The sequence below is a fragment of the Xiphophorus maculatus genome, chromosome 22 (genome assembly GCF_002775205.1).
Source record: "Xiphophorus maculatus strain JP 163 A chromosome 22, X_maculatus-5.0-male, whole genome shotgun sequence".
In the NCBI taxonomy this organism is placed as follows: Eukaryota; Metazoa; Chordata; class Actinopteri; order Cyprinodontiformes; family Poeciliidae; genus Xiphophorus; species Xiphophorus maculatus.
Window position 1 is genome coordinate 19,880,167 of NC_036464.1, and position 26,417 is coordinate 19,906,583.

At 40.4% G+C, this 26,417-nt stretch overlaps 1 protein-coding gene across 2 annotated transcripts; it reads left to right on the top strand.

Moving 5' to 3' along the window:
• Positions 1 to 503: 503 nt before the first annotated feature.
• Positions 504 to 26,067, top strand: LOC102235187 (regulator of G-protein signaling 17-like). 2 transcript variants are annotated; one of them, XM_005815778.3, is made up of 6 exons: positions 504 to 668; positions 3,913 to 4,280; positions 8,011 to 8,141; positions 15,489 to 15,563; positions 15,669 to 15,900; positions 15,983 to 26,067. In XM_005815778.3, the coding sequence occupies exons 2-6, from the start codon at positions 4,278 to 4,280 to the stop codon at positions 16,169 to 16,171; spliced, it is 630 nt and encodes a 209-aa protein (XP_005815835.1). In that variant the 5' UTR covers positions 504 to 668; positions 3,913 to 4,277; the 3' UTR covers positions 16,172 to 26,067. The 2 variants fall into 2 exon arrangements, with proteins under 2 accessions (XP_005815835.1, XP_023183373.1); XM_023327605.1 differs by lacking the exons at positions 504 to 668; positions 3,913 to 4,280 and having other exon boundaries at positions 4,296 to 8,141.
• The last annotated feature ends 350 nt before the right edge of the window (positions 26,068 to 26,417 follow it).

The following is a 26,417-nucleotide window of genomic DNA, read 5'->3' on the forward strand; positions in this document are numbered from 1 at the left end:
CATTCCTTCTGCTTTCTCAAGGTTCTTTAGTGTTATTATTATTTAAAGAATGAAACAATTTTCAACTATTTTTTATTTATAAGTGGCTTTCATAGTCTTTAAACAAGAGTTATTTGTATGTGAGGCTATTTTTAAAGCTTGTTTTATTACATAAAAATGTTCATAACCTGAGGATGCGTTTCCTCCAGAATAAACTTGCCTTCTAAATTTAGTAAAGTGTCTTGGACTGTCCCTGCAGTCGGGTGGACGGAAATAAACGCAGCATTGTTTTCAAACCATGTTGTGTGTTTCGGGGGGCGGTGGTAGTAGAGAGGATGTCGTGGAGCTCGCAGATGTAATGACCCAGTGTGTGTGTGTGTGTGTGTGTGTGTGTGTGTGTGTGTGTGTGTGTGTGTGTGTGTGTGTGTGTGTGGAGCCCCAGCGGTGCATCCTCTGACCGACTGCAGCCACAGAGCAGCGGCGGCGGCGGCAGCAGCAGCGCGCCTGCGCAGTGCATCCAGGGAAGCTCGGCTGAGATCGGTGCTGAAGCGGGGCGGATGGCTGGAAAAACAGCGGCGATGGACACGATTACACCGCGGGATTCCCGTTCGCCATGTCTTTAAATAGGCGTCGCGACGCCGCGTTTTCACGCCCATCACTGTAGGACAGTGACATCCCAGCGTAAAGGGGTAAGATTCCGCTTGTTCGGGCTAACTAGAGTTAGCCGCCGCCGCCGCTGCTGCCTCCACCTCCTTTCGCTGTCACAGATAGCGGCTCTCGGGCTAAAGCTAGCCAGCGAGAAAGTGGGTGGCGTTTGATTTCTGGAGAGCCTCCGTGCGACAGTCGGCACCGAACAGCTCTCTCTTCGGCCGCTTTGTGACTCGACAGTGTCGGCTGGGAAGACTCCCAGTCTCTCGGTTGTTGGGTCCGACGCGCAGCGATGGTTCGAGCAGCTGCAGGCGACCCAGACCAGCAGGCTAGCCAGCGCAGCTAGTGCATGCAGAAGCTGGGTCCGATGCGCGTGTCGACTTCATTTCTGAAGATATGCACGGGCCTTTTTTTATTTTAAAAGGCTTTTTCCCGGCTGTGACAGTTCACCGAGGGTGTCAGAAATAAACCATCCTGACACGTTTCTGTGTTGGAAGAGGATTTTAGCCGCTGTCTGACATTATTCCCCCCCTCCCCTCTTTATATCTACTGGAACAGAGAGATCCTGCGGTGCACAGCTGCAGGAACACCCACACTGCAGTTTCCCATGGGTGTGTTGAGTCAGAGCAACACAGGTTATGTTGCAACTGCATCCTGGGACACTTCCTTATAAATCCCATTAACTTGTACCCGTCACTGAAACACGGCAAACACTGCGAGCTTCTCTTATCATCGCGTTTCAGACTGTTAGGGGCAGATATTTAACTTGAGGATGTTTACATGTAGCAGTAAAACAGTACAGAACCTGCGATCACCCAGGATGCCAGGTGGTGTTTGGTCTCATAGCAACAATTATGCTTGGCATTGCTAAAAGCCTGATGTGTCCTTCTAGCATATTTTTCAGTTTAGTGAGGATTGTTGCTGCTGTACTTTGTCCAGGTGACCAATGACTTAAAAACCCAATTTAGGCATATTAATCTGGTGTGATAAACTTGTATAAAATATTGATCATTACAGTTTTCAAATGCTGCTTCTGCAGAATAGGATCCCTTTTTGCTATGCTTTGCTTTATGGTGTAACAAGTGCATATTAATTGTAGATTACCTGGATAATTAGTCAAGCTATCTGCTCAAGAAGTTCCTGCAATTGGCTGTTTTACACACATGTTGCTCGTAGCTTGCCACTTGTGTCTTAAATACACTTTCCTTACTAAGAATGATGGGCGGCATGTCTGAGACTAACAGAATTAGCCAGTGACCTGGAGGTGTACAGCATCAGGTGGGGGAGGGGCAGAGCTGAGTTTTATTCCCCGTGCAACCGGAAAAACATGGGTCGCTGTAGCACTTTTTCTGGCATATGATTAGAAAGTCTTGAAATTGGGAATAATTTGACATTCAAATTTTAACTTGAATTTAAAACCTCTGCATATACACCGACTCGGGCGGCTCAACCAATCAGCATTAGTCTCCTAGCGACACTGCTTTAACTTTTCCCCATTCTTTTTTGCAGATGCATGTTTGAGGAAGTCACTCTGGGGATGACTAATTCCTGGAAATTGGCTGTGGAAAATCTCTCAAGTGCGATGCAAAGAGAAAAACCTATCTTTGCACACGGCTATACAAAATCCCTTTTCAAAAAGCCCTCAAAATACAGGAGAACCCTTTGTTTTCAACCCAGTTTCTTTTTTTTTTTAACTGCCACCAGCAGATATGAAAGCTTCTGTCTTTGCAGGGCTTGGTTTTCTCTGTGGAACAGCACTGACCCAGCATGTTGTGTTTTTGTAGAACAGAGGAGATGAGGAAAGATGCATGTAAGGTTGGTTTCCATGCGTCACACAAATAAAGATGCAGATAGTGTTTGATAGGTTATTAAGAGGATATGTGTACTATTCCTTCTTGTGTTTTACGTCCGTTTTTTTAGTCCTAACAGAGCATTAGTAGTTCTGAACAAGCCTCTGGTGTTGGATCAGTACATGAACTCTTTAAAGTTGCTGGTGTTGGCTGATTCAGTTTTGGAAAACCTTTCTTAAAGGGACAGTTCGTCGTTCTCTAAGTGGGGGACTGTGGTGAGGTTAGGAGCAGTTGCCGTCTTACTCACAGTCGACAGTGACCTGGTCTCTCTCACGTTGAATAAAAAAAGTCTGTACACGGTTTTGTAAAACAACTGATTTGCTTTTTCCGCAATCAGAAAGCGAGTACGGTGCCACGTCATTGCTATATATTTCTCTCATCCAGTAAAAGTTTGATTTTTGTGGAGGGTCGCAGTGCTTTTGATTGATTACCAGCATTATGTGCAGCAGCGTTTTAAATAGTTACTGTTTCAAATTGGATCGGATCCACGGCTGGTCAGCTGGCTGAAATAAGGCTCCTGCTGTTTTCACTCACGTAGAAGACAAAAATGTTGTCGTATTTGACTTATTTCAGCTGGCACCTTCACCCAGAGAGAAACCGGGGAAATCCTCCAAACGATCGCTGCCTATTCCTGATTTTTTTTAAAAAGAGTCAAACACCAGGAGTCGTAGTTAGTCGCTTTAAAACTTTTATTTCCTCTCCCCAACTTTTAACCTGGTTCACAAGAGCCCTTTGATTTTAATTGTCGTTCAGACACCCACTTTCAGTGAAGACGGGATGAAATTACGTAATCACGAGTACGGAAGCCCATGATGGCAAAAAAGGATGGGATCCTCACTTTTAGGATGATGGTTAAAGATCGGAGGTGTTGCAGAGGACAGACTGCAGCTAACAGCCTTCATCGGTAAAACACTCTCTGCTTCTCTGCCCTCAGCACCACCCCGCTTGCATCTAAATAATAGCGCAAGCGCACTTCTTGTGGCTTTCTGCTGCGAAATGCTAAATGTGGAACTTTATTTCCTTCTCCTGATCGCTCAAGACTTGAGTATTTGTATCTTGTGAACACACAGTATTAAGGCATGGCCACAAGATAATTGTTTCCCCACATGCTAATAACTTGTGACCATGAAGTATTTAGCTTTTTGCAATCTGACCAGAGGCTCATCTTGTTTTCTCTTTGTAAATTGACACATTGGTCTGTAAATCATTTCAGCACCTAAACCAACAAGATTGCAACTGCATAACATAACAGATCATAAATACATGTATATAAAAACGAAGTTTATTAAGCGTGTAAAAAAACAAGATGGATTTAGATTTCTTTGTTCCTCAAATTCATTTTAGAAAAATAGTCTCAGCTCCACTAAATCTGGATCCTGCATCTTATTAGTGTAAAACAAGTCGAATTGACCCTCCTCCACCCGCTGTTTTTCAGATGCCGCACATTCGCTGCTCTCTCAAGTCGAGGAAGGATCCGTTTTGTTGAGGTCCGAGGAGACCGACGCGGTGGGAAGTAAGCGAGAAGGGTCGTCACACCTCACTTCGTCTCTCGCGTTCCCCTCCTGTGCCCGTCGGTCAGGGATGGTGACACCAGTAACCTCTCCTCCTCTCCGTGGTGACAAGTACCTCCGCGCCTCGTCCCACCGCTCCCGCGAGCCCAACAGCCAGCACGCTTGCCGAGCGGACACTGAGACACTCCACCAGTCAGTCACTTTGTCAACCAGCTTGCTATCACCCAGCAACCTATTACCTCACGCCATGACTGCTTTGTCTGACCTGTGTTTAGGAACTCATTAATTCATGGTAAGTGTTTCTTTTTGTCACGACTGCCACTCCGCGCAGGCAAACTTCGGTATTGTGCTTTTGTTTCAGATCAGAATAATTATACTTCGGTAACTCTTTTGCATGTTTCCTTTGAACTTCCCTGTTTTTATGTTCACATTAAAGGAGACCTGTTATGCAAATGTCATGCTTTGCATGTTTTTGTACTTCCGTTTGGGTTTTTACTTATTCTAAAAACAACCCAAGTGTTTAAAAAAAAAAACAAACACACTCAGGCATTTTCTGGTGTTTAAGGTGGAAACGTTTGTTCTGGTAAAAAGACATGATGGCCAGAGAGAACGTAGAAAAAGATCAGAACTGAAAGTGGAACGTGTTCGGCCTAGTCCAACCCCAGACCTAGAGCTTATAGAGATGCTATAGGGTGACAAACTTTCCTCAGACCAACCTTAGAGACTGGTAAGAGGCTCCAAGAAAAGTCTTACTGTAGCTATTTCATTTAGAAGTGGTAAAATTAGCTATTAGCAGGTGGAATGTCCTAACGTTTTCCTCAGTTGTAACAGATATTTCTGTTTATAACTTTTGATAATGAACTAAACTGTATTTTTTGTGATAACCGGTAATTAAAAGATTTTGTTTTCCGGAGTTAAAAAACAGTAGACATAGTGATGTTAACAAATCTTTTTAAAGAACTTAATATTAAATGTGATGAATTATTTGTTTCACATTTACGTTTCTAACATCAGGCTGAGTCTCAAAGTTAGTACCATCAAGTGAAGAATAAACTTCCTCCGCATTTTTTTTATAGATTTCTTTGCTGCGAGTAAATTTATGTTTACAAATTTAATTTTCAACACTTTCAGCTAGGAATAGTTTGCATGGCCAAGAAATAAAGAAAAGATGTAATGGGCAAAAGCTAGTAGAGACATAATTCCCCCACATTTATTGATGCACCTCTATTTAACAAACAGTGGATAAAAATGGTAAAAGTAGCAATCCTGACAATTTTAGGGTTTTTTTAAACATCATTAATTGTAATTTATCGTGACAACAATAAAATCGAAATCTTATCATGCTAAAAAATGTAGCACAATAAATGATAAACGATGCTTACGTTGGAGTTAATAGTTGTAAGCTATTGAGAAAAGTTCAGGTTGTGTGCATACTTTCGTTGGTCACTTCAGATGTGTTGCCACCAATATTTCCTAATAGGTGTTTTTATTGCCATGCATTAGAAAATGTTAAAAGTCTTTTGATTTGTACTAAAAGTAGTTAATGTGGTAAGTCAGACTAAATAAAAAAAAACATTAACAAGTTCTAAAGCAGCAAACATTTAACTCAAAGTCAGCTGATTTTACCAAACGAGGATAAAACCAGCATACACATTTATTGCTAAAAAAACAAAAAGCTGGTAGGGAAATAAACATTTCCATTACATTTTAAGCTAATCTAAAAACTTGTTTTGGGATAGATCTGAATTCTGCAGAAAACCAAACCAAAATACCCATGCTGCAGCCTTGGTGGCTCCCTTTTTGGTCATTCATCTTAGCATGTTTGTATTTTCCAACCAATATTTGCATATCCTGTCAATGTGGCCTCTGCTCCAGGTTTGCAACAAAGCCGAACCCTCGCGGTCATTTGCATCCAGTCGCCTGTTTTCCACTGTGCTGCCTGGTTGCTGAATAACTGATGGTCGCTCCGCTGGTCTGACGAGTGCTTTTGCATATCAGGCAGGCTGTGCCAGGCTTACCTCCCGTTGTAGGATCATTGTGGGAAATCACATGTGTTTATGCTCAGTAGAGGGAATGATAACAAGAGGAGAAGCCTTTTGTATGGATACACACCATTATTGCAATTTGGATTTTTAAGGACTATAGGGGAAATATGACTTTGCAGGTAAGAGGGTTTTTAAAAAAAAATCTGTTCCATAGTTGCTTTATTTTTTTGTATGTGTTTAGAGATAATCCTAGTTTGAGAAGTATCTATATTGGATTTTCAGTAGCTTTCAAAAATCTCTGTGCTGTATTTCTATCCAGAGATGCCAAAAGGGTGGAAGCAGGTTAATTGTCAGTTTGACACAATTATATTTTTAAAGTTCAAGGGCAGCATCACCAAAACGTAAAATTCAGCTCCTCATTTAGTGATCAGCACAGAGCAGATGCTTTTAAAAAAAACAAAGGCCCAAGGTTTGTTGTGTCGAGTGTAAAAATCCTCCTGCCGCAGTGTTGGTCCTCTGTCAAGAAAAGTCTTGGTTAAAAATGTATGCTAAAGTAGTTTTTTTTTTTAAAGTGTTAAAAATTACATTAGATTTTCTGTAAAGTTCAAAAAGTGTTTGAGTTTTTCAAATCGCTTTTATAAATTCCTTTCATTTTCTACCTGAGCGTAGAAAATGAAAAAAAGTGTTACCAATGTATCAAACTCTTACTCTGAAGGTATTCAGGAAGTTCTGTCTCTGTTCGGCTGTTGCACTGATGCCTTTAAGACAATGGAAAGTTGTCGAACTGCGTCTAGCGAAGCGCCACGCTTTACTTTAGCGTGCTGTCGATTACAAGCAAAACACTCCGGTACAATGGCGGTGGTCCAAAAAAAAAAAAAAAGCTGAAAACGCTGAAACAAGTTAAACAGGCAAATCAAATCAGTCAATTAGAATTACCTCACCTAGCATCAGCCAACCACAGCCTAATTATCCCAACAAAGTTCTAGAAAAGTTGCAGTAAGTGTTGGAGCAGCGGTTTTCTGAACATCTCTTGATGTGGGCCAAAAAAAAAAAAAGCATGTGCTTAAATTAAGTGGTGGATTTTGAAAAACTTTCCTGTGGGAAACAATGCGCTTGTGAGAGCAGAGGAAAAAAAAGTAAATTCAAGGCATTTTAATAGCTTTACCATGGGTGCCGATAAGTGTGGAGTGTGCTGTGACCTGTGTGAGCGTTAACATGATGATAGGGAGGAGAAGGTTGGGTATTAGTAGGTCTAACAAGGCAAATTGACAGAAGTACAATGTTATTTTTAGTTCAAGGGCATGAGTTGGACTAGAACATTGGTCATGCAGTGGGAGTGTCGCATATTAACAGCAATAAAGTCAGAATTTAAAAAGAGTTTGTCAGTTTTTCTGTGATATTGAACCACAAAGCCCGGTGCTTGCTTTACATGCTGTTCTTGTGTGTTTGGACTGGGAAGAAGAGCTCATACTATAGGAAGCAAAAAGCATTAGCGGGGAATATGGGAAGTGGCCCAAAGATAGTGTCGGTTAAAACAATCAGTTAGGCAACTGCAGTAAAAACGAGTGTGCAACGCTGTAAAAGCACTTTTACATGCATCTTTATCTCCAGACAGTCGGTGATGGATGTTGCATCTTCTGACGGACGCTGAACGGGTTAATGCGAATGTGCGCCGACTTGTGTGTTTGTTGCACGCACGTGCCTGTCCATGTGTGTGATATGCAGATCCTGTTCCTCTGTCTCTGTCTGCGCCCATTAAAATGCACATTTAGTGTGTGTCAGAGCTGAGTGAAACACTTGGGCTGATGCCAGAAAGCCCTCGTACCAAACAAGGAAGGGAATCCTCTCAGTCCTCCTCCTCCTTCCTCGGCGCGTCGTCTTTCTCCTCAATGTGCATCCACACACTCCAGTTTTTTTTTTTTGTTTTTCCTCCCCAGATGATTTTGTCCGGCGAGGAGAAAGCGGAGCATGATTGTTGATTTGTTCCTGCTCTCTTGAGTTGTGTTTCAACTGTGTTTGTTCCATGCACGCATGAAGCCCCACAGCGGGAGTGGAGTGGAGATGAGAAAAAGGCAGGCGGCTCACATCGAGGCCCCGCCCCAGGCCCCTGGACAGCCTCGACCGAATACCTGCTGCCTCTGCTGGTGCGGCTGCTGCAAGTGTTTGTGGTAAGCAAGCCATACGTTTGACCGCTACCGCTCATTATTTACATCTGGGGAGTGTATTCGTACCTCCGTGAAAATGAGGCAGATAATCTGCGAAAAAAACCAACAACAATCAAGCTTCTCCACTGCTCCTGGTCAAAAACAAAAAAAATCGGAGCCAGGAGGAGGGCCTTACCGCTGTCCATCACCCTTGGGTATGGGCTGCAAAATATGCGATCAGCAAAGAAACAACTTAAAGCTGTTTATCCTCTTTCATTGGTGGCCGTGCTTACTAGCTTGATCACTCATGGCCAGCTCTACTGACAGGGAAAAACTGTAGTTATGCAGAGAGAAAGGGAGAGGTTCTGATTGGCACATACACTAGCTAATTGACAGCACTAAGGCCTTCCTCCTAAATCCAATTGGTTGTTTTTGTTTGGTTTTTTTTTACAAAGGTTATATACTGTAACTTCAAGGAAGGAAGCAGTACAAGGCTGTTTTAGAAATGGTAGGAGTTTCAATTTAAATCTACAAAGCCTTGCAAAGCTTGTCCACATTCCACCACATTTCCCCATAAAATGCCTGTATTTTATAGGGATTTTCTAAATAGTGAAAAGTGTGGCAGCGATGGGTTTAAAGCAGGTTTGAGCAGGATGTTCTGCAAGGTCTAAAAGCATCTTTAAATGAAAAGTTGTGAAATATGCCCAAACCTTTGGAACAAAGTTTCACATTACTTTAAGACTTTTTTTTCAGCTCACAAATTTGAGATTCTACTCATGTCACATGTAGTAAAATAGCTGTGATGAGACTGCCAGCTTAAAACAATAGGCGGCTTTAAAAGATTCGTTTAGCAAATGTACACAGTCAAAAGCAAAATATGAAAATAAAACACACTCTGAATTTAGTTTTTTTATGTAAGCCTGCTTTTTGTGGAGAATGTTAAACCCTTTTTTATGCTCCTCTTACAGTAACACAGCTGACATTAGCAGGTTAACCAGCCGAGCTATGGGCTCACTAGCTAGCCTGCAGTCTGATATGCTGCTCAAGAAGGCAACTGTACGTTCAAAAACGATTACCATGGCAACACTAATGGGTAAGACCAGACTTACCAAAGACATGGTGGTCCACAATAAGAGAACAACCCACACAGGAAACTCGGCTCGTCTTCTCTTACATTTTATTAAGTGGACATTCAACCGAGGGAGATTTCTTCAGGTCTCCCCCAAAAAGATTTTATCTGAAATGACTTCCTGGGTAAGAGACAGAAAAAAAGTAAGGGTTTTTAAGCGGTTGCTTTCAAAACTGTGATATATTTTAAGACCAGTAACATGCCAAAACTGTGATGTTTATGATTCGTAGTTCTGGTTGATAAGTTTTCTGTTGCTGTTGTTACGAAGCTGTTTCTGATGTCCGTTGCATGCTAGCATGGGAATGTTACGCCTTATCTCTGTGCCAGCAGTCATATCTACATCCTACAAACAAATGTATATATAAAATCCAGATATTACGTATGATAAATAAGCTTAATAGAGAGTTAAATTAAATTAGATTTAAAAAGTTTTAAATTACCCAGGAAAATATGTAGCTGCATGCCAGGAATTATCTGGATATACAAACTATTGTCTCTGTAATTGTTATAAGTGCTACATGTCAACTGTTTAAATATTAAATTATAATTTGCAGTACACTTTGACAGTTCTTTACCGCAGCAAATTGTGCACAGTTTTCAACTGCATTTCTACATGATGCCAGTGAATCGCAGAAGTGAACTTCAGTGAACAGTTGGATACAGTTTGAGGCTGCCTGTCATGACTTAACCTTTTTTATTTTTAGAGTGCACTGCATGTTTTTATCTGTGCACTTTGCATTCAAGTGGAACATGTAAAAATGAGCTTGCTATGTAGGCAAGTTTGCAACATTTCCAGGAAGTCACAACAACACCACCACCCCTGGCTGAATTTCTGCACTGTCGAACATTTCATTTAAAAAAATAATTAAAAAAAACACCCTGCACATCACTCTGATCACCAGCCCCATGGTAGCACATGGTGGTGGTAGTATTATGTTGTGGGGGACACCACAGAGGTTGATAAGAAGATAAATGGAGCTAAATGCAGGGCAGAAGACCTGTTCAAGAGCTACAGTATAATGGTTTAGATCAAAGTATGTTCCTGTGTTGGAACTGTGATTCCTGACTGTGAGAACCATATTTTAACAAAATAAGCAACATTTTCAGTTCAAAAACCCTTTTTGCTGCTAAATTGTTGAATAAATGGACAAAAGAGCTCAACAACAGAGATAATTGTTTTTAATCTTGTCATTCAACTATCATATTGGTGTAAAGTGCTGTTATATCCAACGTACACATAATAGTCTTTTCCAGCATCTCATCAGATTGTGTTTTGAAGTTAAAATGAGCCCACAGTGGGCCAAGAGGAGGGACTTTGTCGTCCATCGTCGTTTGCAGATGTCGCCTGTGCGTCAGATTCACGGGCTTACCAGAAACGAGCAATTACAACAGTTCCAGCCGGAACAATCAACCCGTTAATTGAGTTAAAAACGTTTTAAAATCGCATTCAAATCTGTGTAGTCAATTAATTGAAATGAATGCATAAAGGCCCTACCGTAGTTATTCTGTAGATGAACAAAAATAAAATGCATGGGTAAATTGTTGTTTTAGGACCAAATATTGGCTATTCTGTTTATATTCTTGTGAAGTAAAAATCTTATTTTGAAAATCTTACAAACCAGCATTTCCTAAACGGTCTATGAACACTGTACACACCCTGGGTATTTTGGTTACTTTTTTTTTGGTGAAATGATTTATGAGTGTTTGTTCAGCTGCTCGTCTTACGTTTACAGAAAGATTCATTTACAATGAAACCCTAATTTTCTGTGCCGTTTTAAAAATCCAAATCGGAACAAACTTGACCACAGGCCATAAAGTTGCACAACCTCGACGGCAGCGCGCTGCCTCTGAGCAAGGCACCAGAAACTCTTGAGCTGATCCGAAGCTCCTCCAGCTGCCTGACTGTGGCTCGGCTCCTGCCAGGAGAGCGGAGTGAATGAAACATTGTTTTCAGGCAGTGAATGGTGAATGCTCTGCTTCTTTCACGCCACTTCATCTGAAGTGGTCGCAGCTTGCGGACTGTGAGTCCGCTGTGCGTTTCCCAGCCGAGCGCCGGTGTCGGGTCTCCCAAATCTCAGCCTAGAAAAACAAATTCCACAGCAACACATATGTTTTATTTGCTGCTTCGGCCGGCAGCCCGGCAGGGCTAATTTGCTTAGTTTAGCAAGGCCTGCATGTATGTCGCCGAACGTGCTGGGTGCCGGCGCTTTTTGCTCAGGCGAGTTGTTGAGTCAGAGGAGCTTCACAGCTGAGCTTTGGAGGCTAAATGCTAAGGAGGATTTTAAAGGGTCACACAGAGAGAGCATCCTCACACAGTCTTGCACAAGGGCCTTATGTGGTCAGGGTGTCTTCTATTTCCATCCCCAATCACATGCAAAACAGCTGTGAAGAACAGCCTGTGTATTTAGCCGTATTGTGAGGGCGCCGGGGGGCTGCGGCTGGCTTAGCCCATTGCTGCTGCACAATGGGGACTTTGACAAGAGACAGCAAGAGGACGGAAAGATCCTCCATGGAGGGACCAAAAATAGACTTCTCAGTGTGTTACACTGTGGTTTCTCAAGTGTGACTGAGCTACGATAGACTGAGAGGCTGCCGCGTTGTTTGCAGTATTTACATAAAGACGGACACTGAAACTTGATTGTTTGTGTCCACTGGTAATTAACTGCAGCCAGAACAGGAGAAAGAAGCTAGCAGCCGGACTCCACTGTACTGTAGACTGTTAAGGTCATTTAAAGAGAGAAATCATTCAGAATTACGCATTTAACTCTTTATTTTTTAGACTTTGAGAATAAAGTCAGTCTTCTTGGGGCAAATATGAAGGTCATGGAGTTGATTATAAGAGTAAAGCTGAAATAAATGAGGACAAATCAAAAAGAAATGCAGTGGCCATTTGTAAATCATAACTATCAATTTAGTTTTTATCCTTAGGCAGTTAGTTAGAATATACTGACGTTAGTTCGGACCAAAATCTGTAATACATTTTTGTATTTGGAATTGTTGTGATTTCTTTGGTAATTTTTACAACCTCCCGTTAATTTAAGAGATTAAGAACACACCGACATGTTTGTTTTTTGTTTGCCAAAGGTCCGTTGTGATGACGGAAAGTTTTTTAAAATAAGCTTTTGATCACGTTTTGAACTTGTAAGGTCAGATTAAGCTAACTTTAGTTGACATCCAAGTTATACACTTATTATTTGTTTGCTTAAAATAACAAATTTTTCAGTCTATCAACTTGGAAGTGAGTTCTTCCTGTTGCCACCCATGACCTCTTCTGGGAATAATGTTGTTTTGGAAGCTTAGAAGGCCATGATGATAGTAATAATTAAGTTGTCATACAACCAATTGATTAAATTCAAAATGTTCAAAATAAACGTATACCTATTTAAAGATACAAGTACAGTGTAGAAATTAATACAAACTATATGCATAAAAATAATTTCAAAAACGGATTGAAATGAATAGTAGTTTTTTAAAATAACATATTGTTCACACACACACACACACCCCACACACAGTAGGTGCTCACACAGAAAACAGAAAATTTTTACCTTAATTCATATAATTAAGGTATAATTATACCTTAATCATGTGCCACAGTAAAATAAAGATATTCCTTATATGGCTACCTTAACCTGCCAAGATATGCAAATCAAAGACTCACTAGGTTTTTATTTATTATTTACATTTTCTTTAAAGAAAATTCCATATTGAAAGTATTTGTATCCTTCTTATAATTACTGACCAACTGGCATACTCATGACTTTTCCTTGGCCAACTGTTTTGAGGTTGGAAGGCCTCCCTTCCATCACCCTAATCTCCACAGATTCCCTTTCAGTTTCAAGCCAGATCTTCTCCAAGATTACTATATGACGTCCAATTAAAACAGTTCTTCCTGCCTTTCATCCGGTGACCGCAGAGTTTGGTGCACTGCTGACCATCTCTTCGAGAACTGACTGTTGCCATTTGGTCACCACAAGGCTGCAGCGTTTTAATGTCCAGACAACCTGAGCGATGTGGTACTGCTCTCAGACATGTAAAAAAAATAAAAATATTAGCTTAATTCGTTAGGCGTCCGATATGTAGACTTACCGCTCCATCCTTTACCTCGGTTCTTGCCGGTGAAAGAAGACGTCACACCGTGCTAGAACTGAGACACTCTGCTTGACTTGAGTTACATTTATTGAGAGTTGAACAAGATCTTGACTAAATGTAAGAGCAGTAAGTTTTAGTGGTTGGAGATCCTGTAATACTGGCTCCTGCAGTCATCTTCACTGCAGGTTTCAAATGATAAATGACACATTTTCAACATTTTAGTTAATGTTATCTAGTGGGCGCCAGAAAAAGATCATTTAAAAAGCCCGACATCATAATAATTAAGGATTACGATCTGTTGATAGGTGAATAATCAATGTTTGCTGCTGCACTTTTGTCTCAGTGTCAGGATTGTTGAGCCGTCTCTTTAATCTGCCCATATTGATTGCCGGTTGTGTGTTTAAAACTGTTGTCTCTTTCATCTACACTGCACGGTCGCACGGTGCAAATGTGCTTAAATGTAAGCCTGCATGACGAAAATAATCTCCAGCTGAGCAGCAATGCGTGAAGGAAACTATGTCTTGCACTGAAGTCTTCTTTAGATGCTATCAAAATGTATTTTCTGTGTTTCCTGCACAGACTAAAGTTTGGACCTGTTCTGGAAGGAGAGACACTGTAAAATGTTGCAACACCTCAAAGTGATTAGCTACCCAAAGAGACCGTGCTTTCCGTCCGTCCGTCTAACTTGTCGATTTGAATAAGGCTGATGGAGCGCAGTTGCCTTTTCTGACCGCACGTTTCCTCCAATAAATGCAGAAAATGTCTGCAATTCAATCTGACAGTAAATTTCTGATCAGCAAATCCATTCTGATAAATCTTTGAGATTCTTCGAATGGGTGCTTATAGTTTGTTTCACCCCATCGCTAACCGATGTTTAATACTTTTACTGCACTTGGGTGTTCATTTACATTTTCAATCAATGAAAGAACGTTGTTATGTTTTGTTAGTCGTATAGCATAATTGCCCAAGTCATATTTTCAGAAAACAAGAAAAAGCATTAGTAAAATATGGGAAAAAATGATGAATTTTGGACCGTAACAAGTGTTGTGATAGGTTGAGGCCATAGACTATTGGGCAGAGTGACGTAGCAGTCAAAATATGGCATATTTTGCCTCCGTAACATCTTGTCCTGAAAAGCTTTAAACCATATAGTCATAAGACTATATGGTTTAAAAAAGAAAAAGATTTTGGAGAAACAATTATTTGATGCCCGGCTGAATTTGTACGTTTCCCCTTTTTCAAAACAATAAAGAGACTCCGATGTCTAATTCAACAGACCAAAATATAAAACAAACTCCAGAAAAACACCTGAAAGTTGCAAATTGACTGGCTTGTCATAACGTGGATCGAGCATTATACGTTGGGGGGGAAAAAACTTCCCAGGAGGGATTTTGGTTGACTTCTCATTATAGAAACTTTAACAGGTTTCTTCACTGTTTGTTTTCTGTTGCATTGGCAGGCAAACGATTGATGATGCTTTTCAACCTGATTGATCAAATGTGTTTTCTATTGAACATGACCACGTGGCTAATCATGATTGCTATTATTATTATTTTATTGCCTGGCCCTAAAGGAAGGCCTTTTCTTTTTTACTTATTTTTGTTTTGTGAACAGCTGAACAGTATCTTCTCCCTGACGTCCTTTGCCATTTCTTTCGGAAAGGGAGAAAATGAATCTGTGGACGTGCACTTAATGCATATTATCAGTGTCCTGTAGTGGATTTATTCAGTGTGATCACATAGCCAGTATTTGGACGTTAGAATCCATTCTAGGGATGGAATAATTTTAAGTCACTAACAATAAAAATAATTTAATGCAGTGTGATTTTTCTGGACTTTTGGTTTAGATTTTGTTTCTACACATTAAAATAAAACTACTAAATAGAGACTTTTCATTTCTTTATGAGGGCAAACATGAATCTAAAGGTTATTTCTCTCACTGTGGTGTGACTTTATGATGTTATTGAAACACAGAAAACTGCCTTCCCCTGACAAGTTAAGTGAATTTTAACTGAGCTGTTTATATTTGACCTGCTGGAAATAAGTTTTGGTGCTTGTTTAAATCAAGTCAAAACAACTTTATTCACCCCAAAAATGGACAATTCAATTATTTAGCTGCGTGCGATAATTTCTGCTTTGTGTACTCAACAGGAATGAAGACAGAATTGAGAGGAGCGAACGGCAGACCTGCACCAAGATGGACAGTATTGAAGCTGCTGGAGAACAGTGAGTGCAGTCCGGCTCCGTTTGTCGTACGTTTTTATTTGCGCCTCTGTTTCGTTTTTTTGTTTTTTTTCCCTAACCTGCGGCCGCTTGTCCCTCCCACCACAGACGTCCCAGTTTAGAAGAGTTGCTGTCGTGGTCACGGAGCTTCGAGATGATGCTGCGCTCGCTGGAGGGCCGAGAGGTCTTCCGAGACTTCCTGCGCTCTGAGTACAGCGAGGACAACCTGCTTTTCTGGTTGGCCTGCGAAGAGTTGAAAAAGGAGACCAACCCCTCGGTGGTGGATGAGAAGGCCAGGATTATATATGAAGATTACGTCTCTATATTGTCGCCCAAAGAGGTGGGCCGCTACGTGTGTCTCAGTGAGGAGCACTGGAGATGGCCGGTGCAGATGAATAACCCATGTCGTCTCCTTACTGCAGGTGAGTCTGGACTCTCGGGTCAGAGAAGGAATAAACCAGAGCTTGACGGAGCCTAGCAACATGATGTACGAGGAGGCCCAGCTCCAGATCTACACCCTGATGCACCGGGACTCCTTCCCCCGTTTCCTCAACTCCTCCGTTTACAGAGACCTCCTGGACAGCAGGAGGCGCACCTGCCTCGACACCTAAACCTCGCCACCGTTCGTCATTGCCAATGTACGCCAACGAGACTACTACTTAAAAACTTCAAATGCTACTACGGTGCCAGAAGTCAGGTTTGGAAGAAAATAAGCAAAGTCTCTCTCTCTGTTCTGACAGGGGGGACAAAAAAAAGCAAAAACAATCTTAAATAACATCCAAGACAGCTGGTTGAGTTATTTTTTGTTTGTTTGTGTTTTTTTAATTTATATTTTTTAAGCAGTTTCTATCCAGTTGTTCACTGGAGCTAGGTCGGCCTTTGCTGGCTGGTTAATTGGTCGCTTTGAGACCATTATTGCTGGCCAGTGATTGTTTTGCTAGCAATTTGTGCTGTTTCGTTTGATTCGAGCGGCCGACTCCGTCCTCGTCAGCGGTCGGTTTGAACGGCCGACCCGATGCGCAGGTTGAGCGTGGACAAGGACTCCTCAGGTGGTGAGGACGCAGAGAAGGAAAGAGACGTAAAGGACAAACCCACTGTTCCCGTACTGTAATAATCGAACCTCATTCTTTCTTTACCTTCACTTTACTGCTTTGTCCTTACTTGTCGGTTGTTGTCCCATCTCCCCGTTGTTTTTTTGTTGTTGTTTTTTTCTGTTTTATACCTCCTCACTGTCCAAACATGACACCCAGTGGCTGGTTGGAGTGGGAGAATCTTTGCCTTTTTAACCAGTTGAAGCATCGGCTCTCTGTGCATGCAGCTCTCTCTTTTTCTATCACTCTCTCCCTGTCTTTATTGTAGCTTGACAATATAAGCCGCGGACTGCAACCTTTTCCGAGAGGTACTAAGGCTGGCTCTTACTGGTTGTATACGCTCAGCGAAGGGGGGAAGAAAAGGTACGTCAGTTTTACCAATACTGCAGTTTTTATGGAGAGGTTTTCTCCAGCCCTTCTTCTTGTCCGTCCATCCGTTTGTCCGAGCGTTTTCCTTCATGTAACCGGGAGAAGTAAGGGCTAGAATTGTGGTTGGGCAGCTACTTCTAACATTATATAACTCACGAACTTCTCTCCGCTGAGAAGAAAAAATCACAATGCCTTTACGCGTAAAGGAAGGCGGCAGAAGCGCAGATTTGCTGTGAAGCAACCACAGTTTGTCCAACAATCCCTACCTCCCATACTTTAAAAAATGTTTTTATTTATTTTTAATCCCTCCCTCTTTCTCTCACCTGCTCAAAGAACCCCCTACAGCTTGAGAAGCACAGGTGCCAAGTTTGGGCCAAAACTGCAAATGGCGAAAACAAAAATAAACCTTACATTGTCTAGATGAGCAGAGAATTATGGGAAGGAAAACGGTAGCAATTTCCTTTGGTGCAGGCGTAAACATGTGAGCTTTTTTTAACCCCGGCCTTTGAAAGGCTTCAGCTTTAGACCTCGAGGTGTTGGATTTTCAGAGGATTGCTTAACTGGGTGCCAAATGGGACTTCAAAGGTCCTGGGAAGAGGTTTTTGATTTATTATTATTTTTTTAATGGGTCTGCTTTTTTCAGAGGGCTGGTTCAATAATGCTGAAAGGCTACAATCCCAGGTTAGCAAAGAAATCTGCTCCACACAAGCCTTTTTCACCTTAAACCAAAACGGTTTAAGCATGCTGTAGACGAGCAGGATGATAGGATGCTTGTGCTAATCTTCCCTCCCACTGCCAGCCCTCACACACTCTGGTCTGTTTTTCTAACCTGACTTGAACAGCATGCACTTATAAATGTGTGTGTGCGTGTGCGCGTGCGTGGATGAGACACAATAAAACACCGAACAGGAATAGAAAAGTTAAGTTGCCAAATGTCCTGTTAACATGTTTAACATACAATGGACACTGTTTTTTTTTCTTCTTTGAAATGATATGAACATTTAAACAGAAACTTTGTTGTTACCTGTGGATCTTCAGTAGAAAGTGCATGGGTGCAGCGTATAAGATGCAGTTTTATCACAACGAGCCTCTGTGTTCATTGATTTGATGGATATGCGGAACCAGATAGTCCGGTCGGGAGAGTGCTAAATGTATCGGTGACGCTGCTCTCACACAGAGGCGTCCATGTTGACGCCTTCTCTAACTACCTGATGTTCTTGTGCCAATCTGGATCTGCAGTAAAGAGACATTTGGTTCCGATTAGTGAGGGTTAGGCATGGGCCGGTACAATAACCGCGCTTTGACGGTATTAACACAAAAAATTTAACGCAAGTACGTCCAACGGCAACCGATTGCTTAAGTTTATTTCCGCTGCCGTGAAAAAAACACGGCTGGGTGGTTTTTAGGGACAGCTGACGTTGCAGTTTTATCGTTGAACGTTATACGTCATAATTTCTTTTCCGTCACCACAAAGACGCCAACGCTCTTCCTGAACTTGATGCTGTAAGGTCTTCATCAGTCGTGGACAAAAGAAGTCTGTGAAAGTCAATCTGAATGGACAAAAACATCACTAGAAAGGAGCAATTCAGTGCATGAAGAGTGAAATACTTAGTCTGATCCAATCACTCTCTGACCTTGTGAGCATGATTGTGATTGAATATGTCGTGCAGCTTGAGGTATGCAGTAAACTTTTGATTGCTGCAATTATAAAAATGTCCCAACATTTATTTATTTTGATACATCGAGCAGTTTTGTTTTTTTTTTAGAAAAAAAAAGGCCTGCTAAATTTAGTAGCATTTTTCAACTGCTTATTGTAACAGAATATGGGACAGTTTGTTTATTAATGAGGCTATCGGCCTGTGTAATAACAATTTGTCTCCTAACATCCAAATTTGTGTGGCAAGGGAAAAACATAAGACGTCTAACTTTCTGTGCTCAGCAACAGGTGGGCGAGGGACAGTGCTCTGTTGTATAACCAGAGAGAGCTCCAGCAAAGCCAACATTTCTTCTGGCCCAGGTCAGCGTTGTTGACCTCTTTGGGTTACCTTAAACCTCAAAGACCGGCCCATGCCTCGCGAGGGAAGAATCTGAACCTCGTTGCTTTTCTAGTCCACATAAATTACACAGAACACTTTCTAGACTGTCGTCGATCCAGATGAAACTCATTTCCACCAGATTGTGACTGATGTTGCTTGATTGCGCGAGTGATGAGCTGTGCACATGCATGCGCCCCGTTGATCATCAAAGGCAAATGAATCGAAGAATTTGTAAAAAAAAAAAAAAAATTAATTAATTAAAAAAAATCTGACGGTGAAGGTCAAGTTTCACGTACGAAACTCGTTTCTGTAGAAAAATGTCAAAACTTGCGGTAGCTTTTCGTTTCGGCCATTTTTTAAAAATGGACTCCTGCTGGCAAATCCCTCCTCTGCGCAAATACGCTTGTATGTTTTCTATATATTAACTAACACAAGAATGTCTCACCAGGAACCAGATAACGAAATTATGGTGCAATCAAACCGAGTTTACATTCATAAACAATGAGATGCGTGTAACCTGTTTAAAACGTGCGGCGCGGCGGGGGGAGTTTAATAGCCAGCCGGTTTGAAACTTGATGGTGTTTCACAACAAGGACACAAGAAAGCAGAAACCTTAGCTTCTGCTGCTGTCGTCCTCTAATTTATTCCAACTTTTCCGCAGCGGGAGAAGTGCACGTGGTTGTTTGAATTTTATTTTTAATACCTGCATTGCGATGGTGGATTTTTACGAGCAATGATCATGATGTGAAGTGAGTTCCGATTTTTTGATTTTGTCTTTAAATTCCCAATGGATTCCATGTGAGATAGCGTTTGAGACATGGCTTTGGTTTTATAGATGAGAAATGATAATAATAATAATAATAATAATAATGATAATAAAAAATAAATACATTAAAAAAACAAAAAGGTTGAAAGCTGAAGTGTCCTGACGGGGATTGGAGGTCTGCAAAGCTTTGGCCTTACTGACAGTTTATTTTTTTTTCTTTTATATTTAAGAAAAGACAAACATTTATATAGGTGTTTCACTACCTCTCATGTTGGTTAATTTATTTCACATCTAGTTGTCAATGTACAAGTTGTTTTTATTGTTTTTTTAGATCTACTTGAAGCCTAACACTGTAAACAACTCTGTGTAAATGACCAGAGAGGTAGAAGAGAAGCCTGGGCCTAGTCGACATGATAATTCTGAATATTATTTTTGTTTATGTGTATGTTTGCTTTGAATTGTGTTGAGCTGAACTAGATTTTGCATCTCTGTAAAGAATTCAGGAATCCACTGTTTAAGGGCTAATCCCATTTTTGCCTATGCAAATCTGTTACTGTGGGTGAGTTCAGAGAGGGCGCGCCGGCGCTCCTCTCAGCTGTTAGACGGACCATGGTTTACATTGCCCTTTGCTGGTTTTCTTCAATCCTGTTCAGCAAAAATGTACTCTTATAAACAAGTAATATAGACAGAAGAGAGTATATGCCTTTATGATGATTAAAAAAAACAAGAAACCTTATTTAGAAGAACTTTTAACTTGTTGTCTTGACGTCGAGCGGCCGAGCGCTAAGGTTTTTGGTGCGACGCAGCAGTTGGTAGTCGACTTTCAGGCTACGACTTTAGTAGCTGAACTGTGCAGGATTGCCTGACTGAAAACGTATTTATGTGAGGAGCAACCACACTATCACCTTCACCAACACACCGACACCCAGTCTGGGAGGTCATACGTGTATTTGGGCCGTCTAGGTCTTATTATTGTCACGTTCAGTGTAACATTTTGTCATTTCTTTTAAAACAAGACCATGTGACTTTTTGTGGCCAATCTCTCCCTCCTCCATTTTGTGTACTCGCGTTACCATTCTGCCCCTGTTTACTTCCATTTTGTATCCCACATACTTAAACTGGTATATATTTTTATAGTAATTATTTTAATATGACAATAATCATAAAAATACTCAATAACTGAATTGCATATTAGGTTCTTTAGATTTTATATTTTATATTACACCCTATTTTCAGTGATTGTGGTTCTGATACTGCAGTTCCCCCTCATGAAATGTGACTCTTAATCAAACCAAAATAACAGGACAATATAAGATAATAACAGATAATAATACAATATAATAATAACAGACCGCTACAGGAGATCTTTCCTGCCAACAGTCATCACTATCTACCGTATCACTTTGAAGAATTTGAGTTAATGAGTTACAACAACGTTTAATTTCCCTTTGGAATCAATAAAGCATTTTTGGAATTTGAATTATCCTGTTGCCAAGTTCTTTATACAGAAAGTAGCTACTGACTGCCCTAAAAGTTGCTACAAGCTGCTAAATGTTGTTAATGCCTAATTTGCATAATTGGCTGTGTGAGGAAAAATGGTTCAAAATGTAGAAAAATGACTTAAAAATGTTTAGGATTCCAAATTCTTCTGTGGAGTTTCGCTTTTTAAGGTTATAGCAACCCTCAACAACACAGTCAGTGGTGCCTCACTTCCTCCACTAACGATACAATTTCTAGCCCTATCGTGTTATTATAACATTTTCCTGAACCAGGCCATGTCTGAAGAGCCCATGGCTGCAGTAGTCTCCATAAGTCTACGTTAAGTTAGCCACAGAGTGGCGCTGGCAGCTAGTTTCATTTACCCATTCTTTCAAAGCAAATGAAGGGAGATTGCATGTGCAAAAATGTTTCCATTGCGAAAACAAATTGAAACATTTGCAGTGCTGAACTTTCATTGGGAGACATCTTTGTTTTATATCCAAAGCAACCCAACTGGACAAAATGACCCCAACACCAAAATTATATGGTCAATATTGACATTTTAAAGCATAATTTAGGAATAATCATTTTATAAAAGCAGCACTTTACTAAAGTCACCCTATCTGCACATTAATGAATTGGTTCTAATTGGACATTTACGAATATTTTTAGGAACTAGGTTTATTTAAGTTACCTAGTCTCACTTTGAAGGGCTGACCTGAAACAAATCTGGGAAATGAGCAAGTGGTGCAGTAATGGATATGAGCACTGTCCATTAGCCACGTAAACTAAATAAATATAATTTTAAAAATCTCCACTTTCCATTTAATTTAAATTTTTTGAAATAATCTTTTTCTTTTTTACCTTCTTGGTGTCTGCCAGCACACACTGCACATTTGTTGCGACTTTGTAACCAACCAGAGCAGCACAGTGTCATCAGCAAACAGTGCCAACTTCCTTCTACTTCTCGTAGCCACATCCACTTAGACTATCACTGTGTTAATACAGTAGCATTTATATGGAGCGGATTCAGGTTATTTTTACTTGTTTTTTTTCATTTTAAACCAGCCTCATTCACCTTGTATCAAGTTAGCACCTAATGTCGCTTTTATTTATTTACTATTTATTTGAATTTGAAGGTTGGGAGGTGAGTTTTTGCTTGACCTCCAACCAAAACAAAAAAAACAGCTTAATTTCTTTTTATCTAACAGTCCATACCCGTGGCTAACAAGGACAAGCTTGTTGACTGATGGCGGTTCGGGTTTTCCCTCAGTTGGGTACGGTGCCTCTTTATGCTTTACAACAGACCTCAAGACCTCGTTCTGTCTCACTTCTGGGTCTGTCTCACTTTCTGTGTGTCGGGTCCTCACTTTCATTATTTTTTTTTTTGCCATGTCTTGAAAGCATGGCGTCACACATGACATCACTGAAGGCAGTCGAGGCGGAAACGGCCCCATTTAGCAGCAAAAAACCCCAACAAAAACGACGACGCTAATGCTGCGTTCCTCGTACACGAGTACCCGCTCCCTCATCCGGTCTTTTTCGTGCCTCTTCCTGAGGCGTTTGTGCTTCTTTAGGGAAGAGATCACGTCTGTGTAGGTGCTCCTTGAAGTTGGCTAGGAACAGTTTAAGGCAATCACTTTTCTCTTTATTGATTTAGATGCCTAAACTTCTTGGTTTTTGTCATGCCTTTGTAGATAGACCGCAGCTGTCGAGGAACAAGCTGCGAACGAGAACATTGAAAAGACGAGTCACTTTAGACTATTTTAAAAGTGACACTTTTTTCTATTCAGCATGCTTTGTGCTAAATAAATGAAATAATTCAGTTATTTGCTATAAACGATACTGTATGAGTATGTATTCCAGTACTGCAGTATGCAGACATTTCAAAATATGAGAAACTCTTTTAAGAGGTTCATATTTTTTTTCTAGTATGTTTGACTAATAGAGACAGCTATGGGTACTTAATTATAGTTTCGAGTGTTTCATGAATTGCCAGAATGACGTAATGACCCTCTCTGGTTTTTTTTTTTAAACGATCTACAGTCTTCGGCTGTTGTCACACGCATGATTCAAAGAGCTTTTCCGAGACAGGAACGTTTGATCAAGATTTCTGTCTCACAAGAATTCCCTGGCTACTTTACAACACTTGGGAAAAATGAAAAAAAGACTGATTGTTTTGTTTATGCAAATGAAGACATTTTGGATCTTTGTGGTCGTTTACAGTTGTGTTCAAAATAATAGTTTGTTGACGAAAAATGAGTAGATCTCAAAATATTTGTAATACATTTTTATTTTCGTACAATGACATGCACTGCACCTGTGATTTCAAATCAGAACAAAACACATTTGTTATTACTCTACTCTACAGGAAGCGGGGGAATCATATAGATAGACCTTTTGAGGATTTAACTTTCCTTTGACTAACTGAACTAATGTGAAGTTCTGGAACAACTATTTCTGGAATGGCTCCAGATCTGTGTTGAATGAAGTTGACCAACTTCAGATGATTGGACTACATTCCACTACTCCAAGGCCTTTGTCTTTTTTTTTAGGTTTTGCCTTACAAACATCATGTTAGCTTACTGATAGATTACTTTGAGTCTGTAGATTGGGATGAACACACCATAAAGTTAATCTTTCTGGTCTGGAACTAAGATACAGTCTGCTTGCTGGTGTATTTGTGGTCATTGTCCTTCTGAAACAACAGTTTTAAGGGCGTTCCCTACAACACAACGTCAGTTTAGTTGTCGTTTAACTGCTCCATTATCCCTTGTGTTACATAAATAGGCCCAGCATTACAGAGCGACAAACATCACATAATGAGCCCCCAATCTTACTTCCATCGGTCCAGACCAGTCAATGTGCTCTCGGTCAAAATGTAACCTCGTCACCTGTTCGCTTCAGACTTTCTGGCTTCTTCTAGGCTTCTTCCAACTGCTACAGCACTCAGAGGTAACTCCTTTGGGGTTAGGTTTTCATTTTAAAGCGTTTGAAATCATTTTAGCTGGAGAGGCCATCGTTTTCTGCTGTACTTTATCCATTTTTGTACCTCCCCAGTTTACTTTATCCACTTCAGGAACAACCCATTTAACGAATTCAATGAATGTCCTCATCGATTGAACTCCACACTGACATTAATTTGATCACACCCTTTGAAATAGAGGTTCAATTACATAGCTAGCAGCAGGCGTGTTAAGGGATTGAGCTAGCTATTGTTTTGAACACAGCTGTATGTTTTAAATATATAAAAGCGGAGTTGGTGGACTCACTGACATTTTCAGAAGTAAAATTTATAGATTAAAAAAAAAAAAGACAGTCTCTATAGACACACATATTTGAGTCATGCTGATAACATCTCAAAGCACTGTGCTCCGACTATTCAGGGTTTGTGTTGCTCCAGAATTTGATTGCTGTTCATCATGACCTTGAGATGTACAGTACACTGGGGCAAAACTGAACATCTACTTGGAACTGTAGCATGGAACAGACTCGTTTACCCTCATCGTGCAGCAACATAACGCTGTGCTACAAAAGCTAAGTGTGAACACAGTTCAAAACACTTAGCTTTACATGACTTACATTCTTCTAAATTAGGTTGGTATTGGAAAACCCATGCATGATAGTGCAGTTTGGATGTTATTTGCACTCCAGTGTTTGTTAGACATCTAGATATGAAATAAAATAAAACATTTACTGTTAAAGTTGTTGTAAAAGAAACAATTGTCAGACTGGTGTGGAAATGTAACAGAGTGGAGTTAGAGAAGCAAATTAAATCAGATTTCCACATATAACGTGAAGCTAGCAGCAGGCTGCTAGGCTCAAAACTAGCAAGCTAAAGCTAGTCACCTTAAACGTCTGTACTCACCTTGTAAGCCAATTTTTATTTGTTCTGTTTTGTTTGGACAAGAATTGGCTATCCAAAAATAATTTTATGATTTGTGGCTGGAAAATTATTCCAATTTTGTCCCATGACAGATCAAGGTGAGCTGAGCTAACTAGCTGCTAGCTTGGCCTTCGTTTGACTTGGAGCTTAAATGAGCACTTTTGCAAAAATGTTATTCAAAAGATATAGAAAAAGTCGTTGAGTAATGTAAAAGTTGCAAAAGAGAACGGGTTGGAAAATCAAAGTTGGGTTTTTTTTTGTGGGCACTATAACTGTCCAGCAAAGTACAGAATCAGCGCTTCTCGGTGGATATAATGTGCCATATTTATAACGTGTCTTTGGATATAGTGTAAAGAGGTCAAAAGAAATTGTTGGAATGTTTAATCGCAGGTTCTGTTGCACTAAAATAATCCTGTTACACGTCCTACTTACGTTGGCTGTCACTGATTTGTTTGGTTTCTCGGAACCGTCCCTCCACCAACCTCTGTAAACCGGTGATGGACATTTTCCAACACGCCTCATACAGGTGGCAAGTGATCACACCGTTTCCAACAAAACAAACAAACAAAAAAATTGTAAGAAGATGCTGTACACCATTTCTGATTTCTTCGTGTGCTGGACCAGTCACATTTTATCTCAAAAGATACAAAACTCGTCCTTTGAACCTTACATGAGTTATTGTCACATTAGCATCCTGCCCTGTTGTGGTACATTTTACTCTACTTATCTTCTATGTCTGTCTTTGTTTACATGATGACATTTTGCATTAAGAGAGAACTACAGTCTATGGTTACTGCCCTTGAATATCTGTAATTTGAATAGTGCTGCTAGAGAGAGAAATCTAAATGTAACAACTTACAATAAAGAGTTTATTAATAGATTTTTGCCAAATGTGATTGGGTTGTTTTTTATGGTAGATACTGGAAATGTATGTCATATATTTAGCTCATTTTATTTATTCTTTTTACTTTTGTGTGTAACCCTGCAATGTTTTGAAAAACATGATTTGTCCCCTGAAGACGTTTTACTTTTGCTGCATTTAAATGTTTTTAGGCTGTCATCCAAATTAGAACAGGAGACAAAGACAACCTGAGTAAATACAATTTATTTTATTTTGTAAGTATGAAAGCTATTCAAACCGACCTGGTCGTGTTGACAGCAAACATCGTTGTGAAGGAATTTTTTTTCCCCTCTCATCTTTGCAGAGTTGTTTTAGCTCGGCCTCATTGG

What these genes read in the sequence shown, in the direction of transcription:
- LOC102235187 (XM_023327605.1), top strand. Translation starts at nt 8,005, where the DNA reads ATGAAGCCCCACAGCGGGAGTGGAGTGGAGATGAGAAAAAGGCAGGCG. An exon ending in ATTGAAGCTGCTGGAGAACA is followed by an intron (nt 15,564 to 15,668) that starts GTGAGTGCAGTC and finishes CTCCCACCACAG; the next exon opens with ACGTCCCAGTTTAGAAGAGT. An exon ending in CTATATTGTCGCCCAAAGAG is followed by an intron (nt 15,901 to 15,982) that starts GTGGGCCGCTAC and finishes TCCTTACTGCAG; the next exon opens with GTGAGTCTGGACTCTCGGGT.